We start from the raw sequence: 18511 nt of genomic DNA, 5'->3' as shown, positions 1-18511 counted from the left end.
CATCATATTGCAGGGATCTTTATCATACTCCTTGACATTATAAGTAGAGTCTAATATTATTGAGAGGTAATTAGTATGGGCAGAATTTGGGGGCGATGTGAATGCAGAGGAGGGATAAGTAAGATGCTTGATTGGGCCAGACGATGATGCCGATGGTAATAGTAGTGATGGTGGAGCGAGTAGCTCATCACCGGAGTGGGAGTAATTATGAGTATTATTATTAACCTGGGGATAATTAACCAATGCAGTAGAGGAATGGGTGTTAACTGCACGATGATTAAGGTCTTGGTGGAAGTGGTCACCACCAATGTTGCTAATTATTGCGCCAACATGATGAGGATCATCAGGCAATAGCAATGGAGCATTAGTACACGATTCGGACCCAACACCACCTCCGTTCTCATTATTATTATGATGATGATGATGATGATGATGGTGATGATTATAATAAACATTGCTATTGCTGATTACTCCCACAATACTCTGGACCTCCATATATGGGAACTTCTCCTTGATATGGACACAGCTATATATAGATATAGATAGATAGATAGATAGATAGATAGATAGATAGATAGATAGATATAGATATAGATATATGTCTAGGCACTGCACAGAGAGAGAGAGAGAGAGGTGTTAACCATATACTGCTTAATTGATGAAATAGCTATATATATATATATATATAGCCTACAGGAACGTTACTAGGGAAGAATGCATGGTCGCATTAGAATTTATAAGGGCCTCTCTGTTCTCTCTCTGTCTCTCTCATTACATAGATGTATATACATATATGCATGCATGTATGTATGTATTTAAAATTTTGAAGAGATCCCATTGCATTGGGCAGGCCCATATTTTGAGAGGATATATGTGTGTGTGTGTGTGTGTGTGTGTGTGTGTGAGAGAGAGAGAGAGAGAAATGTACATCATTAAATGGGTCTTCCGTTTCCTGTCCAATATATGTATTTGATTGATTGATTGAAATTGATTGATGATGTTGCTAGCAGTAGTAAGCAGTGCACGAATGGAAGAAGAAGAAGAAGAAGAAGAAGAAAAAGAAGGCAGAGAAGGAAAAGAGGATAGTTGATGATGTGTATTGAATGAAGACAGACAGGTTATGTATGTATGTATGTGTATGTATGTATGTAAGTCAGTGATGGATGGATGGGACCGTGTGCCACATTTGTGCCACATTCACGAGGATACATAATAATATGAATGAAGACGGACAGACATTCTTTGTTTGTCCGGACAAGCCCATATTTAACCAAATAAGAAATTGACGTCTAGAGTTTAAACACGCCCTATAAGTTATTATTATTAACATATATATATAAATACATACATATGTACATACTTAGATAAGCTCGTGTGCTCTTTTCCATGTGTCCACTGTCCACTGTCAAAGGTTTGAAAGTTCCTCTTAGATTTCAATTCCCAATTATGTATGTCCACGGGGGACTAGGAATAATATATGGGGGGTCCATTTAAGTCAATTTCCTCTAGCCTTTAATACCGTATTTAAAGAGATTAATATTAATAGTATTAATTACACCATGTCACGCACCCCCCCCCCCCACTCCAACTTCACACGCACACAAAACAAATCAGAAATGGGCATATACCATGTTGGTCTTACGTGAACCACCAAAAAGTGTTTGTTGTCGCTTCACCTGGTCAGGTGGACCATAAGATCTCGAAGACACCTGAGAATCGATCGGGCATACCACATGGCCTTCGTCAATGTCACTAGTTTTACCCTTCTCACTCACCCTCAACTCTTGCGTGCGACAAGATGATTGTGTCATGATACACCCACACACCCTCATTGAACTTAACCATGTGCATGCTAAAGATCAAATGTAATAACTTTAGGTGTTCCTTCTCATCACTAACCTCAAGAACAAAATAACATTAAACCTACATTTTAGGGTAGGCTGTCCTTTCAGCATACATCTTGCATTAATTCATTGAACACTAAATTCATGAGCATGTCCACTAACGATATTATAGTCATGTGTCCATGGTCAAATAAGCCTACGTAGTTTCCATGTGTAGTCATGTCAACACGTACTAAAATGCAGTAATAAGTCTTACGACAATGTATTTGACTTGCATATCTCTTGGTTTGTGCCTTGACTATATTACATCATATTTCAAGGAAATGAAAATGTTCTAGACATATTTATATTTTTCTTAAGATGTAGGGGATCATGAGCTCACAATTATGGGGCCACAGATATCAATGGGGCCAACATTGTCATATTTCAAAACATGAATGTGCAACGGATAAACATTATAATTTAGCATGAAAATATTATGTCGGCCTTTTCCTTGAAGAAACACACAAACATGAATGCAAATAACAACAGAATTCGCTAGTCAAGCTAATCAAATTTTAGTTAGGTCATATTAGTTATTTTACCCAAAAAAATCCTCTTAGCAATTTTTAACAAGAAGGAATGAATACAAAATTCTTTGCCCATGATGCATCCAATAGGACTTGAACCACAACTTGAATTGCAAGATTTACCAGTACACCATCATGTGAAAGACAACATATGACCTCATGCATGTAAGTGTGTGAGTATCTTAGTGCACATTCGCTTAACATAGCCAATTAACCAAGTGTGACTTTAAAACTACGAATCCCCAATTCAATCCAAATTAGGTTTTAAAAAGGCAAGAAAAATGGGAGTGGTGCACAATCAATGACATGAAAGTAATCAATCTTATTGGAACTTGAATGATCCTCATACTGAGTGATGTTAGAGGGAAGCTAGTTCTATCTAGATTCTAATCTCTTGTATTGATAAGTACAATGGACTTCGACTTAGAGGGAACTCATAATCAACTAGTTTTCTAACTTCCAATGTATATTTCCTTGTGAAGAAAGTCAAAGAAGCTTCTACATCACACATTTGTGGGTGTTAGAGGGAACTCATAATCAACTAGTTTTCTAACTTCCAATGTATATTTCCTTGTGAAGAAAGTCAAAGAAGCTTCTACATCACACATTTGTTGGACACCCACGACAAGTTTGTTTGCAATCTCCCAAATTTCAAATTGGTGGCATGTGCTAGAACAATGCTAAAAGTGGTGCCAAAAGTTTTTTCCTTGTTGGTGTTTTTAGGTTTTTTGTGTCTCAACTAGCAGGCTTCACGACAACGGGGGAGCAAGGTCACCTCTTCTGCAAGCTGAAGAAGAGCCTATATGGTTTCAAGCAAGCGCCGAGAATGTGGTATTAGAAATTCAATACCTACATCTGGCAACTCGGCTACAACTGCTCGAACTCCGGCCGATGTATGTACACCCGGCAAATAGTTTACAAGTTCCGAATCTACATGATCCTATAATCCTTATCGCCGAAATCAGAAAGCTAAAGTGGAGTCTTCAATGAAAGAACTTGGAGTAGCCCGAAACATTCTAGCCTTTAGGCATGCAGATAGAGCGAAATCGGACAAAGAAGATCTTCTGGCTCTCCCAATCCGATTACATCCGAAAAGGTGGTGAAGCGCTTCAATATGGAGGACGCGAAGCCAGCATCGACACCACTTCTGACGCACATTGACTATCGGATAAAGATTCTCCATCCACAACCATTTCTGAAATTTAAGGGTATTGTAAAACATTATGAAAATAAAGAGGGGGTACTTTCACAATCGACCCTCCAAAAACCGGTAAATTTTCATGACTACGCAACGAAAGAAGCAATGCGCGAGGATGAATCCTAAAGCCTTGTGAGCAAATAAGTGCACCTCCTAAATTTCTTGCAACTTATTCCCACTTGATTTATCCATGGAAGGGATACTTCTATTAACTTTTATTCCCATGTAGATGTTATCCATGATGTCTTTTCTTCTTTTACATATTTGTCGTTTTATCTCATTTAAACAAGACTCTAAACTCCAAAGCATACTTTAGGTTACTTTCGTGATTAACATTACCACTATTTATGGAACGGGACAAAATTGCAACGCACAAACTGCGTGAAGGTTAGAACATGTTTGATGTTTATTGAAACGTATAATGGGAAGCATTGTTTCAAATGTGTCTACTTTATTTCATGTACTCTTCTTCTTAACCATACCTTATTGAGAAGAATATTATGTCATTGAGTAGCTTTTAAGACCCCAACTATTATGTTTTGAAAATTTTGGAGTACAATGTTGGCCAATGGTATGGTTCACTTGTCTAGGAAGTCATATACATGTTTCAAGGGCTATAGGACAATGACAGATGTCCCTGCATATATTAGATTTGCTTATTTCACAATGTAAATAAAACTAATTAATCCCAATGTGGTTAAGTACCTTTTGGTTTGCGGAGTGATGAATGATTCGTGTTGGGAAAATGTGTACCTTACTCTTTCAAGGATCTAAAAAAGAAGTTACTTATGCAATACATTTATGTGGTTTAGGATCACGCCATCATATCTTCTATGTCACTATTGTAGTATGTCTCCACATTTGTTACAATGAATATCAAAGGCCAAAAAATGGAGTGACACGAAATAATGAATGCAGATGTATGTGATGATCCTATGTCACACTTGTAAGTATGATCATTATATCAAATATCTTACACTTGAGACCTTGTTGATAGGCCAAAGGATAACATGTTGTTGATTCATGATGGATATTCAAAATCGAGTACTCATCATATGATAAAAGAGTAGAATCATAGGCTTTCTTAAATAGCACTCGAAGGAGTTGTCTTTTTAAGAGACTTGTGATGGGAGATTAGATCTTCAAGTATTATGTCTAAAAGGAGTACGTTGCGTCAAGATTGATGTAAAGGATGTCTCAATATACTGGAACTTTATGTTGATGGTTCTACTTGTGATTGGTGCAATGAAAAAATGATGATCTAACTTATCCTTTCCTACCTTACGAATTAACGAGTTTCGAAGGTGTCACAATAAACCTTTGTATTGACGATTTACCTACAAAGGCATTTTCCTAAGGTCAAGTTGGTCTTTTATAGCTTTCTTCTTGCAACTCCTTTGGGAAATTGGGTAGCATGATGTCAACAAAGGTATAGATTCTCTATTTACTTAGCTGTTTGTGAAATTTAAATTTTTCATGAGGCTAGCCATATCCTCCATATAGCATGTAGTATCATTTGTTACCATTTTTATAGCACATTTTCAAAAAGATTACATCTTAGCCGAGGCATATCTTCATTGAAAGGAATCATAGAAAATGAAAAGTTTTACAGTTTCAGAAATTTATATAGGAAAGCAATGAGACCCAAAAAAAGTTGCGTCAATGGTGTCCATGAAGCAAGAAACAATTTTTACATTAACAAATTATACAAAGGACATACCTTTATTCACAGCCAAGCAAGAGTCTATAAACATGTCGATAGGATGCTTTCTGAGTACAGATAAACATACATAACATTCATGTCAGAATCAAGACAGCATTGATCTGAGCTCATAACCCAACTACAAATATCTCCTCCCTGAATCACAAGGCAGTTTTCATATTTCCAAACACCCTGCTCTATTTTCGTTTCAAAAGTGGACTGGGGAACTGATTAAAAGTGTATTAACTCCTCACAACTATGAAATTCACATCACTCTTGTGCTTCCCATAAATTACAGATCAGAAACACTGTAATCCAACAAACCAAAACACACATAGGCTAATATTTTACACTGATATCACATACAAATGCACGAAATCGGTTAACTTGGACAAGTTGAAAGACTTGAAATGAGACAGCGTCTTGGCAATGCATCAGAAGAGACTTATGGAAACGCAACAAAACAAAAGTAGCAATCTGCAATTTGAACACGATCTCACTTGAAAACACAATGAAACCACAAAACATAAAGCAAACCCTCACCTCCATATTCCTTCGCCTCTCAATTACACATCATAATCCAACAACGCAGTGACATTCAACAAGATTATGAAACAACTGCAGCCTAACGTGTTAATGTAGACCAATATAACTAGTTACCAGAACCCACTATTAAGACAATTTAGCTCGATGAGACAAATGGACAGGATTAATATAACAGTGTGAAAGCGCTCCTATCTTCATAGCTCGTAATTGTGTCCTTGGATTCTGTCTCCATCCAGCACTATAGTGAGCTTTGAAGCAATCTGTCTTTCATTTTGTGAGGAATTAACAGCCAAATATGCTCATGCAAAATAGTAGCTAAAATCAATATGAAACAATAGGATGGGAGTTTATCCTTTATTAAATCTCAATCTATTCCACTGTGCAACGCCACCATCCTGTGATACTAAAAGATACAATATCAATGCATGATGCAACATGATAGTGAAATATATCATATCCAGAAAGTTAGAGCCACAAAGCTCGATAAAAAGTCAGGAATTTATGGCAGAAATCATGATATAGCACACTTATGGCAGCATTAACAATATATCACATTTTATCTGGAAAGTTTTGAGATACAAAAGAAGAAACTCATCATACCTTGTTTCCTAATGGAATGTACTTTGGGTATGTATAGATCACAAAAAAGTTGTATACAAAGTAAGCTGAAAGGAGATGTGATGTACTCTACAAGTGTTCCATCCAATTCTCTCCTACGAAAATGAATGGCAAATCAAAACACAATTTCTTTTTTGCATGGAGCACATGTGCCTTCCTTCGTATATATTCACATTCTTTTTCTCAGGTGGCCAGCGCATGCCCATAAGAAAAGAAGCCATGGCAAAACCAATGTACATAAAAAGCATATACATACATCTATATATATAAATATATGCTTGCATTCCTTGTTGGATCACAAAAAAAAATCCACAACAAAAAAATCTGCATCATGTGCTCCAACTATACATATAGATATATATATGAGAAAAAAGGGGAGTCTTTTCTTTTTCTTGTGTTCTTTTTTTGTTTCATTAGGTTCTCTCTTGCTTGGCAGACATTCGCTTTAGAAACTCATAGGTGGTAATCATGGTGGTTGCGGACATTGACATGGTCGCCCATCGGGGTCCGAGCCCTTTATAACAAGCTTTCCACCCTCCTTCTTTAAGAAGATTTCGGAGAGTATCTCTCACAGTGGGTGGCTTTTTGTTCTCATCACTTTCCATGACTTGAAACCTCGTCTTGATAGTATCCAAAGGCGTGGTCACAATGGCTGCCACGCCGCCTGCACAAGCAGCACTCAGTCCTTGGACAGCAACAACAAGACTCGAACTCGGCACATATTGCTCTTTAACATTAGCATCATTATTAGAAGATTCTCTCCCAATTCCTAACCCTAAGCTCCTCCATATTGTTCTTTGAGTCACACAATAAGATGCCCACCATAAGGCACTTGAAGGGGCATAGGTCAAGATAGACATCCCAAAGCCACGGTACAAACCTCGGATGCCTTCAACTCGAACGATGGTTCGAAATGCATCAAACCCACCTCGGTAGTTAGTGCTATTAACTCCATGCTTAGGAGTAGAGTTAAGGTTTGTATTAGGGGAATGGTTAGGGTTAGTGCTAGTGCTAGTGCTAGAATTTTGTATAAGATTAGCATTAGGTTTGGTGCTAGGATTGTGATTAGGATTGGGGTTAGGACTGGGGTTTTTTACATTTGTCTGAACCATAAGGCGTTGGCTAATGACATCAACAGGCGTCCACACCAATTGAGCGGCCATTGAGGCGCTTAACCCAGCGGCAGCATTCGCTGCTGCTGCTGCAGTTGATTCTGGAAGCCCAAGTAGATGCCGAGCGGCAAACCCAACATTGCTTTTTGTGATCTCAAGTGTGGTCATATATAGAGCTCGAGCGGGTATAGTTCCCAGTAACGATGTACCAAACCCTTTGTATAGAGCACAAACACCTTCATTGCGGAGTATGTTAAACCCTAATTTGAGGCTAGAGGTGGTGTGGGTACCTGAATAGACTTGTTGGCGTGTCTTGAGAACAACTACTGGATAGAGAGTAGCCGAGACACCCGAGAAGAGGGCAGCACCTAGCACAAAAAAACGTGATTTGTCGAGCATTGTCCAGTCAATATCGGCAGGGAGACGAATCTCAGAGCCTGAAGATGATGATGATGATGATGATGATGATGATGACGACGACGACGATGATGATGATGATGGTGAAGAGGAGGCGGATGTTGATGATGTTGATAATGTTGATGGCGATGGTTGTTGTTGATGATGCTCAGCCCGAAGGCTCATCTTCTTATCTAGATTAGTACCTATCCTTGCAGACCCAAATAAAAGCACAAACACAAACGAAAACACAGTGGGAGAAGAAATCTATAACCTTCTGATGGGAAAAATTTCAGAGATTTGGATTTTGGATCAGATTAATGCCTAATCTTGCAGACCCACAAGATTTTAAAATAAAAAAAAAGAGTGGGGGATGAAATATTTGAATAAGCGAAACAAAAGAAAATAAACTATGGACTCTCTATCTATGATGCAAGCGAAGGAAGTTTTACCTCTCTGATAGATTTAGGGCTTTAGGGATTTGGATCAGGTTAGTGCCTATCCAAGTGATCCGGATATGGAATAAAAATTAGCCAAAACAACGCAAAAAAAATTCCCTCTGCCCCTCTCTCTGTATCTGATGCAACAGAAGAGTATGAACCGGTGATAGATTTTAGTGTTTTGGGTCAGATTTTAGTACTAACCTTTTGCAGACCAAAAAAGTGGGGAAGAAATCTGGACAAAAAAGGAAATTTTAGGGTTTGCTTTTTGCACGCACGCACACACTCTGGCCCTCGCTCTGAATATGCAACAAGTTACAAAAGGATAACTCTCTGACAGATTTAGAGGAGGGGTTTCGGGCTCTAGTTAGGTTTTAGGCTTCTAGCTTCTGTCTTCTCTCTCTCACACACACACACACACACACACTCACTCTTTCTCTTTCTCTTTCTCTTTCTCTTTCTCTCTCTGAGTTAAGACAGAAAACCAAAGGCGATGAAGAAGAAGAAGAAGATGAAGATGATGATGATGATGCCATGAAAGCTCAAGTTTACACAAATTTATGATTTTTATCCATATCTCCTCCTCCTCTTCCCTCTGACATTTTTGCTTGCTTTTGGTCTGTTGTGTGTCCATGGTCCGTCCGTTTCACACCTGTCCGGCCTTCCCCTTTCTTCTTCTTCTTCCTCCATCCATCCGCAAGCCTTAATTAAAATTGAATTCATCCGTTGGAACTGCTTCATATTTACTCCTCCTTTCGCCCATACATCTATGTATCTCATTTGCAAACACCACACATGCCTCGTGTCCACCCGACCCACTGCGCTTCCTCCCATATATCTGTGTCGATAGGACAACGCATCGTCATCTTAGATTTACCACTAGGTTAGCATATAGGGGTACCTTCCCGAGAGCCACATGTCCAGATCTATCAAAATATTACCTATATAATCGCACCGTGTGGTCATCGTTACCTTACTGTGGCCTTATGGATGGATGGGATGGCCATCAAATTTTATAGTTACAAATCGAAATGTGTTGATGGTGGACTTTTATGTTGTCTAGTTCGATGGCTTGTAAACCTCTTTGATTCAAGAATTTCATCACTCGAGAGACTCTTTTTTAACATGGTCAAGTCCGTCGATGGGCTTATTGACAAGGATCTAGAAGAGGTCATGCTAGGTAAAGATAGTTGGCTTGCAAGTATGTCAAATGCAATAGATCAAACTATAAAAAATACGCAAAATGTAGCAAGAAGGGACGTAAGTGCAACCTTGGTGCAAGAGGAAAAGCAAACAAAATGTATTCAATATTTGGTTTTGAGATTACAATCTCCACCAATTAGACCTTCATTACAATCTCCCCCTAAGTGTATGGACTCACTTCCACATGTTATTAGCTCTTCTTCTTCGCGTTTACTCATCGGCCTATCTTTACTTGTGAAAGCTTGCTCGTCCAATGTCACACGATCTTACACTTGATGATTCCAGATTCACAATACGTTGATATGAACATCGCGTCTTCTTTTTCCTCCACTAATAAAATCCTTAGTATGTGCCATATACAAATCTCATGTGCTAGATCGCGTGCTTTTGATCCATAATGCGATTGAAGAAGAACTTAAAGTAGGTTAAAAATTTTCATTAATTCTCACTCCTCGAATACACAACCATCTTGGGAGTATCCAAAGTTAACAACTTTTACAACATGATTGGTAGATTTGTAGTGACGGTTTATCCATTCAATTTATGCATGATGTAAATGGATAAGGTTTGTCATACAATGGTGCGTGATAGTCCTTACTTTACGTAGATGGCCTCGTACTTCTACGTATAAGTTATCTCCCATTCAGTGCTAGTTACATATATAGTTTAGAATTAGTTAGAGATACAATTATCGTCGATATAACAAAGACAAAGTTGGACTGAATCATTATGAAAGTGAATCTACTAAATGTTGATGTTATCTAAGCTGAGAAAGGAATATGATCACACAAAAATACGTGCACAACAAGATAATGGGATGTTCAAGTAAAAAATGAGTTGGGGTTGTAAGCAAATGAAAGAGGTGTTATATCGATATGAAGAAATATTTGTTTTGTTCCGATGGAGAGACCGGAGAGGACAATGAAGAAAAGGAGTCGAGAATGCAAAAGTAGTGCATATTGTTTTATTTTGTTTCTCATGGGAACTTCTAATCACAATTTACAAGTATAACAATTTTTTATGCATGTGTGCTCCAAAGCCATAATGAGTGGGGAGATATATATTTGCCAGATAAATAACAACATCCTTGAGAAGGTTATCGACAATACAATTTCAAACCCTTATGACATCATGGCAAAATGTGTGAAACTTGTGACATACAATTGGCATGATAGTGCAACCTTTGCTTGTTATATTTTCCTAGAATACAATGCTATTTTACAAGTCATGAAAGCAAATACAATAGACATTCGGTTAACTGTGTGCCCACTTAACTGCACCATTCTATTAAGTGCGCTTTTTTTGTATAGAGGTCAAAATCCAAATAAAAAAGTTTACATTGTTTCATGACAAAATTACATTAAACCAATTTGAAACTATGTTCTAAACATTTAGAAACAACAAAATGAGTTTATGTGTGAGTGTTTACAATTATGAGTATGTGATTTTGATTCTTTTTTTATTTCTTTTTTTTATACTACTTTAGTATTTTTTATCTTTGGCTTGCCCGAAGGCTACAACTCACGCGAAGTCATGTTTTATTAGCAGTAAATAGTCCATCAGGGGGTGTACCGAATGGTACGAGTGAGATACATGCACAGGATGACCTCTAAGATATGATGAGACTCGTAGACAGGCTACATTGTACCTTCTTCATCGTCGAAACCGTCATTGTTGTCACCGTCACCATCTTCGTCGTCGTCACTTATGGGCACAAACCACCCTTTTTAGGTACCACATGTATGTTGGTGATGTGATTTTGATTCTTGATTAACGAACATACACAAAGAAGGGCAAACAATTCTTGATGATTGTGAATAGTCAAGTTTGTGCAATGATCGATCGTGAACGTGAGCTCTCCTTCTCCATGTGCAACAAAACTTCCATCTATTGTCCTTCTATTTTTGTGTGTGCTTGTGCCGCGTGCGTGCGTGCGTGCGTGCATGCTATTTTCTTGCATGAAGAAAACCTCTCTCCTTCCCTCTCTCTTCCTATGCATCTTGTTTATTCTCAAAGATGGCAGAAGTTGCTGCTTGTGATTTGTCCATTGCTCCCCCACTCTCTTTTTCTCTCTCCTCCATCTGCACTTCAATTCCTCAAACTTGCCGCCACTAGGAAGAAAACGCAAGAAAAAAACTCATCACATCCAAGGAAGTTTATTAGTTTTGTTGCATAATGAATGTATCCCTCTGACATAGCAAAAAGGCGAAAACTAAAGGTAATTTAGAATCGAGAAAGAAATTGAAGAGTATGTATGCTGAAACCAGAAACGTTTCAAGTCAATTATATCACGTACATTGATCACTTTTCTTATCAAAGAATTGTATGATTAGAGCACAGAAGGAAATATTTCAGAAAACCCTAAAAATTTCCAAAACCCCTAAAATGTTTTAGAAAACCCCTCAGTGCACACTAAACCGAATGTCTATTTGTATATGAATGTTAACCAGCTATTATTATCATCTAGTTTTGTCTCGACATTTACTTATGGGTTTCCAAATATATAAATCCCAGTACTTTTGCTCTTTTTAAACAACAAAACTAAACATGATTGCAACAAAATAACAAAGATTTGAATGATAATTTTTTTTATAGGTTTAAGGAGGTTCAGTAGATATGGTTGTGTGTCCAAATAAAAACTACAATGAGAATACCATGATCTTATGTGTCAATGCAAGGTATCCACTACCAATGTCAAGCAATCACAAACACAATCAACGTTATATAGACAATACATCATAACCATAGAGATGCAACATACTTTTATTAGTTACAAGGGCAACAAAAATTGGATTGCAAAGAGGGTAAATCATGATGATGTATAGAGTGTAGTTGATTGCCACATACCCATTGCGGTGAATCAACAAGCAGCTCGAGGAATCCTGTTTTCTTCATTCCAAAGAAAAAGGCAAAATTTGTGTCATGCTCTATGTTGATGTTTTATACATGCAATCATAGCATTCAAGTAGGTTCATTGAAATGGGGTTTATAGTGTAGCCATCATCACATTGAATTAGGGAAATATGCCATAACACAAATAACCTATGGCCATTATTCGATGTCGTTAATGTCTACATCTTAGGTGTTTGTTTTGAAAACGAGAGAAGGCTTCACTCTTTTTATATGATTGATTATGAACTTGTTTCATTAGTGCTGGGACAACATTTTCCTACCTTTTTTTTGTCAAAACAAAATGTCCTTCCATTGGTTATATAGAAAGATCATAATGGTTACAACATACAAAGTATTTTTTCCCAAGCCCTCTTGTGTAAGACAATGGTCGAGGAAACAAATCTATGTACTCCAACATAGAGAAAACAACCTAGTAATTACAATCTATTCCCTAGACACATTCCAAGGTATTCATATCCATAGACAACAATGAAAGTAGCTCTATTTGGAAACAAACCCTCTTTGGGCATAATTATGAGCCATTCAATACTTCTTCAACCTGCTCTTGTTCAACATAATCTTTATTAAAAAAAACAAATGCTACCACAAGCTCTCAAGGTAGATAACATTGTATTCCATGCATGTACATCTTGGATTTGAAGGCGACCAACTATGTTGTTTGGTTTTTCAAGAGAATCACTTTTCACATTTGTGATTGAAAAACAACAATTATGCTTCCTCTTTCTACGTCAACCATCTTGCCAGATTACCACCAAATCCTTGTACATACAACAACAATTTAAGTAAAGTTCCCTCCTCTCCTCGTGAGCTTATTCTTCGGTCCCCATACCATCATCACTCGTCCTTATAAAAAACATAAAACCTGCTTCGTTAAGTCCTCATCAACCATCTCGTTGAATACCACCAAATTCTTACACATAAACAATAAAATATGTCTAAATTCCTCATATTCTCATATGAATATGCTTCGACCTCCACACCATCATCACTCGTCCTTATCCAAAACATCAATTCTACTTCATTAAGTCCACATCATCCATCTCACTGAATACCACCAAAATCTTGCACATACAACAATACAATGAGTCGTGTTTCCTCATCCCCTCAAGAGAGTATGCTTTGCTCCCCACACCCTCATCACTGATCCTTATCCAAAAACATACATTTTGCTTTATCAAGTCCACATAAAACTTCTCGCCGATTACTGCCAATACCTGTACATACAAACAACTAAACGAGTCTAAGCTTATGAATAGACTATGCTTCAACCCCCACACCACCATCACTCATCCTTATAAAAAACATCCATTTTGCTTCATCAAGTCCACATCAAACTTCTTGTTGATTACCGCCAAAATCTTGTACATACAAACAACTAAATGAGTCTACTCTTTTGAAGAGACTATGCTTCAACCCCCACACCTCCAACACTCATTCTTATAAAAAACATGAATCGTGCTTCATTAATCCACATCAACCATCTCACTCTAGCTAATTTACCACCAAAATCGTGTACCTACAAAAACAAAATGACACTATTCTCCTCGTTTGCTCATTAAATTACCAACATTTTCCTACTTATCTAGGGGACTTGTCACACTAGTGGCAAACATGCATCATTTGCTACCTGAGTTGTTTGGAAAGGACCTAACAACTTTAGCAATAGGAGAAAAAATGCAAGGAAAAAAACCTTTGATTAATATTTTTACATTTAATACACAAGTTTGGGAAGTAAATGATGTATGGTCTAAAGCTCACCATGAGGTGTGCACTACATAGGCAAGGCAACCATGGTAAATTTTGTTGGTATATCCATGGTAAAGTTTCACTAAAGCCGAAAAATGTGCTTGACTTTTTTCAAGCCACATTATGTTCGACACAGATTGAAGACTCATGCAAGGAAAACACTAAACTCTCAAGTCTCATGTTCACGAGCTTACGATGTAAAAGAGAAGTTTCCCATTTCACAGGGCAAAGAGGATTGTTCCCTCTAAAAGAAACTTAGTGTGGTGGGAGATCGTTCCCACTATCCTTTTCAAAATTTAGGTTTTCTATCTAAAAATGGGTTTTAATGCTATCTATCTATCTATCTATGTTCATTCTGTAATAGGCACTACTCATCACTGTCATAAGACACACACATTTCTTTTGGAATTTCACTACAAAAGGAGATTGCCGACAAGTTCACATCAGAAACAAAACGGAGAGCGAAAGACCGGACCGTACACTCGTAAAGAGAGATAAAGGACGAACATTGGCCCAGAGCTTATGCTTCTTCTTCTTTTGTGCACAAGGCTGAAAGGGTGTGAAAACGAGGCCGTGGGAAGGGGGCCCTCTTATTCTTTATCGATCGATCGATCGATCTACATATGTATATTTATTCATTCATTTTGTTGTTTGTTGTTGGTGGGTGGTGGTGGTGGAGTGGGGGAATAAATAAGAAAAGCTAAATATCTTTATATTTATAAAGCGAAAAGGAGAAAGCAAAAGTAGAATGATCAAGATTATAAATAACGAATTGTAAATAATAAATAATAGGGAAAATACCATGATACCCTTGGAGGTTCGTCTATTTACCAGAATGCCCTTGGAAGTTCCAAATTTACCAAACTACCCCTATGTCCAAAAAATTACACTTTATAAATTAACTATATACTCAAATATTTGGTAAATAGGGCTAGTGCGGGTCCATTTCTTTCATCTTTGGTAAATAGGGCTTGTAGATTTGAGTGTATAATTACTTTATAAAGTGTAATTTTTTAGACATAGGGATAGTTTGGTAAATTTGGAACTTCCAGGGGCATTCTGGTAAATAGACGAACCTCCAGGGGTATCATGGTACTTTTGCCAAAATAATAAGCAATAATAAATAATAAATAATAAATAATAAACAATAATAAATAATAAACAATAATAAATAATAAACAATAAATAGTAAATAATAAAGAATAATGAATAAAGACATCAAATAAGAAATAGCATAAATACATATCTGTATTACGTCTACATACATATGTATTTATATAAAGCCAAAAAAGTAGAATAATGAAGTTTATAGATAATAAATAATAAATCATCATTAATAATAAATATAGATATCAAAATAAGAAATAACAAATGAGAAAAAAATAAGTAGTAAATAAATTCTCCTTTCGAGCGGGAACGATCTCTCTCTCTCTCTCTCTCATATACATACATACTGTGGTATCTCAGCCTGAAGGTCTCCATTAAAGCTGCGTCGCTCGCACAAGACGATCTCGCTCTGACGGCGGCGTGGTTTCGAGTCTGAAGGTCTCCATTAAAGCTCCATGGCTTCTACTACGCTCGTCATCGTCTTGGTTTTCATCCTCGACCTCATCGCCTTCGGACTCGGCATCGGAGCAGTGCAGAGACGCGCCACTGTAACCTCTCTCTCTCTCTCTCTCTCCCACCTTCCTTCCTCCTTTTCTCTTCCTTTCCGTTTCTTTTCCTGACTTATGAGTTTAAAGGAACTCTTCTCGCCTTTTTCTTTTTCAAGTTCTGCAGTTTCTTTGCTAAAAATTTCAGCAACGTTTGTCTTTCTAACTAGATCTCTTGGTTTCCTTTCCTCCTTTACTGTTTTTTTTTTTTTGTCTCAGAGAGTTAATCGCCACATCTGAGTTTTTAGAGCTACTTATGTAAATCAGAAGTAACTATATTTCCTGATTTCTACGTGTTTATGTCCTTAGGTTTTAGAGCTACTTACGACTATCAGGCATTATGAGCTTCTAGTATTGCTGGTTTCTTCCCCTTCTGAAGGGGAAATGAGCATCAACTTCGCCCGTTTTTATTACACCTTAATATTGCTAGATTTCTTACTACCAAACGAGAAATGTAAACAGTTGATTATTCTTGGTGGGCATAGAAAAAAAATTTATTTTGCTCCCGTATCCAAGCCTTCAATTCGGCCAGTTTCTAGCTAAATTTGTATTACAGCTACTAGATAGTCTTCATGCATGGAGAAAAGCATTATTTGTGGTCGTTGTACATGTTATACATGCTTTATGTGCAGGGAAAACCCTAACACTGAATGTTTTACCACTAAATACAGAACTATCTTGTTTTATGGTTATCAATGTGCAGGGAGTTAACTTCGTACTTTTTACACACGCTCCATGTACATGAAGCTAACCTATTTTAGTTGTGAATTCAGTTGGGTTCTATATTCTGATATCTTCTGTGTGTTGTACGGGAGTCTATGATCTTCTCATAGTATCTGTGAATAACAACTAAATCTAAAAGCTACTTATTTTAACCCAAGATGTGGCAGCTACAAGTATGAAATCCATGTTCCTGATATGAGGTTTTCAACCCCATTCTTTTCCGAATTTCTTGCAGGGTGTGCCACAAAATGATGATACAAGTACTCACCACTGGTGTTATTATTCATCTGATATAGCTTCTGGATTGAGTGTTGGAGCCTTATTGTTCCTCTTAACTAGCCAAGTGATTATTGGGGCTGCAACACGATGTCTTTGCTGTGGGAATCCGCTTAAACCTGGGGGAGCTCGAGCTTTTGCTATCATTTTCTTCATCCTCAACTGGTAATACATCGTTACTCTCTCCCCTTCTCTCTGAAAACCTGTTCTTTTCTGGTATTTGTTGACGTATTTCATCCTTTTGGGAGTATGCTTGTTTGCCATTGTTTTACTCATCCTCTACTCATAATCTTTATTGTCTCTCTCTCTCTCTCTCAAAATATGTTGTTATTTGTCTTTACTGCTGCTCCTTGGATTTAACATCATGCATTTCGCCATGTAGGAAGATGAGCTTGTGATGTCTTTCTCTTTCTTTATTCTGAATTTGTAATCTTTGGTTTCTCTTTGAAGTTAGACTGTTGAAGTTCTTTCGTTTGCATTTACCATCATGTATTGGATCCGCCAGGAGAATACATTTCATTACGATTTGATAATCCTTAGTTCATCTTTGAAATCTGTTCTAATACTAAGCGACATTATTTGTTTACTTCCGAAAGAAAAATATAATGTGAGAGGCCATGCCCGGATAAATGTACTTCCTTAACTTCTTTATGCCTTACGTATTTACTTTGTGAGGCAGTTACAAATCCCGACATTCTCTTTAACTTTCATATTTACTCCACAGTGACACGCATGAAGTCATCAGAGTAATAGATTGTAAATATGTACCAAACATAGTTTTTGAGATTCTCTACCTGAGATATGTTAGAAGTCATGATCTCATTCCTTATTCCTTCACATTGTACCTAATTTGAAATTTGGATTGTAATAATGCTCTCTTGATAGGCGCAATATAGTTTAGAAACAATTGTGCATAGAATTCTGGGCTATATGGCAGATTCCCTTAGATCTTCACAAATGGTTTTAACTGTGGTTTTTCAATGATCCAGGGTATCTTTTATCATTGCTGGAGCGTGCTATTTAGCAGGAGCAGTACAGAATGCCAAACATATAAGATATTTTTCATATTTTGCAGTCACTGATATATCATGTGGGGCAATTCGCAAAGATACTTTTGCTTCGGGTGTAGCATTCACTTTCTTCACATTTATCCTCAGTATTGCTTATTATCTCTGCCATTCAAAAGCTCAAGGAGGATCTTGGAAGAACCAGTTTAATAGAGAAGCTGGTGTGAATATGGCTTCCTACTCATAAAGATTTGTTTCTCCGACCATTGTTCTATTTTGGAAAATCATTCTATTTGAACCTTCGGTAACCCCCCCTTCCCGTTTACTATTTAGGCTCTTTTTTTGATGGCCTTCTTTTTGTGTTGAAGCTGCTAGATCCACCCTATGGATGTGAGTTGTATGGACGAAGGCCTTTTATTATAACATATATCTGAATATTTTGTGGTAAGAGACATGATTAATCAATGATAGATCAGTGCTCCTAAGTTCTAACTTAGATTTGCCTAAAATCTGATCATTTGGGTGAAATAACCTTTTCTTGATAAGCTATAGGGAATCTGTTCAAA

The 18511-nt window shown here is 37.3% G+C and overlaps 3 protein-coding genes across 4 annotated transcripts in view; 2 read left to right on the top strand and 1 right to left on the bottom strand.

Annotated features, from left to right (window-relative positions):
* Positions 1-6441: 6441 nt before the first annotated feature.
* On the bottom strand, positions 6442-8820 carry LOC147849250 (uncharacterized). Its single transcript, XM_087337720.1, has one exon. The coding sequence runs from the start codon at positions 8169-8171 to the stop codon at positions 6891-6893; it is 1281 nt and encodes a 426-aa protein (XP_087193846.1). The 5' UTR covers positions 8172-8820; the 3' UTR covers positions 6442-6890.
* LOC147849245 (uncharacterized) overlaps positions 7675-18511 on the top strand; it is a 30599-nt gene continuing 19762 nt past the window's right edge. For both annotated transcript variants that reach the window (XM_087337724.1, XM_087337722.1), the window contains exon 1: positions 7675-7682. The gene's annotated coding sequence lies outside the window, so the exon portion shown is untranslated. The remainder of the gene's footprint in view (positions 7683-18511) is intronic.
* Positions 15774-18388, top strand: LOC147849249 (uncharacterized). Its single transcript, XM_087337733.1, has 3 exons — positions 15774-15942; positions 16898-17103; positions 17928-18388. The coding sequence occupies exons 1-3, from the start codon at positions 15850-15852 to the stop codon at positions 18190-18192; spliced, it is 564 nt and encodes a 187-aa protein (XP_087193859.1). The 5' UTR covers positions 15774-15849; the 3' UTR covers positions 18193-18388.

Source organism: Azolla caroliniana, unplaced genomic scaffold (genome assembly GCF_043228905.1).
Source record: "Azolla caroliniana isolate FFs.n. ecotype wild unplaced genomic scaffold, voAzoCaro1.0.p SCAF_105, whole genome shotgun sequence".
Lineage (NCBI taxonomy): Eukaryota > Viridiplantae > Streptophyta > Polypodiopsida > Salviniales > Salviniaceae > Azolla > Azolla caroliniana.
The sequence above is the reverse complement of the archived record's forward strand: the minus strand, read 5'-3'. Positions and strand labels throughout refer to the sequence as shown.

Excerpts from the sequence above, each read along its gene's own strand:
- LOC147849249 (XM_087337733.1), top strand. The coding sequence starts at position 15,850 with ATGGCTTCTACTACGCTCGTCATCGTCTTGGTTTTCATCCTCGACCTC. Across the intron at positions 15,943-16,897 it reads CAGTGCAGAGACGCGCCACT|GGTGTGCCACAAAATGATGA; the intron begins GTAACCTCTCTC and ends AATTTCTTGCAG. Across the intron at positions 17,104-17,927 it reads ATTTTCTTCATCCTCAACTG|GGTATCTTTTATCATTGCTG; the intron begins GTAATACATCGT and ends TCAATGATCCAG.
- LOC147849250 (XM_087337720.1), bottom strand. The coding sequence starts at position 8,171 with ATGAGCCTTCGGGCTGAGCATCATCAACAACAACCATCGCCATCAACA.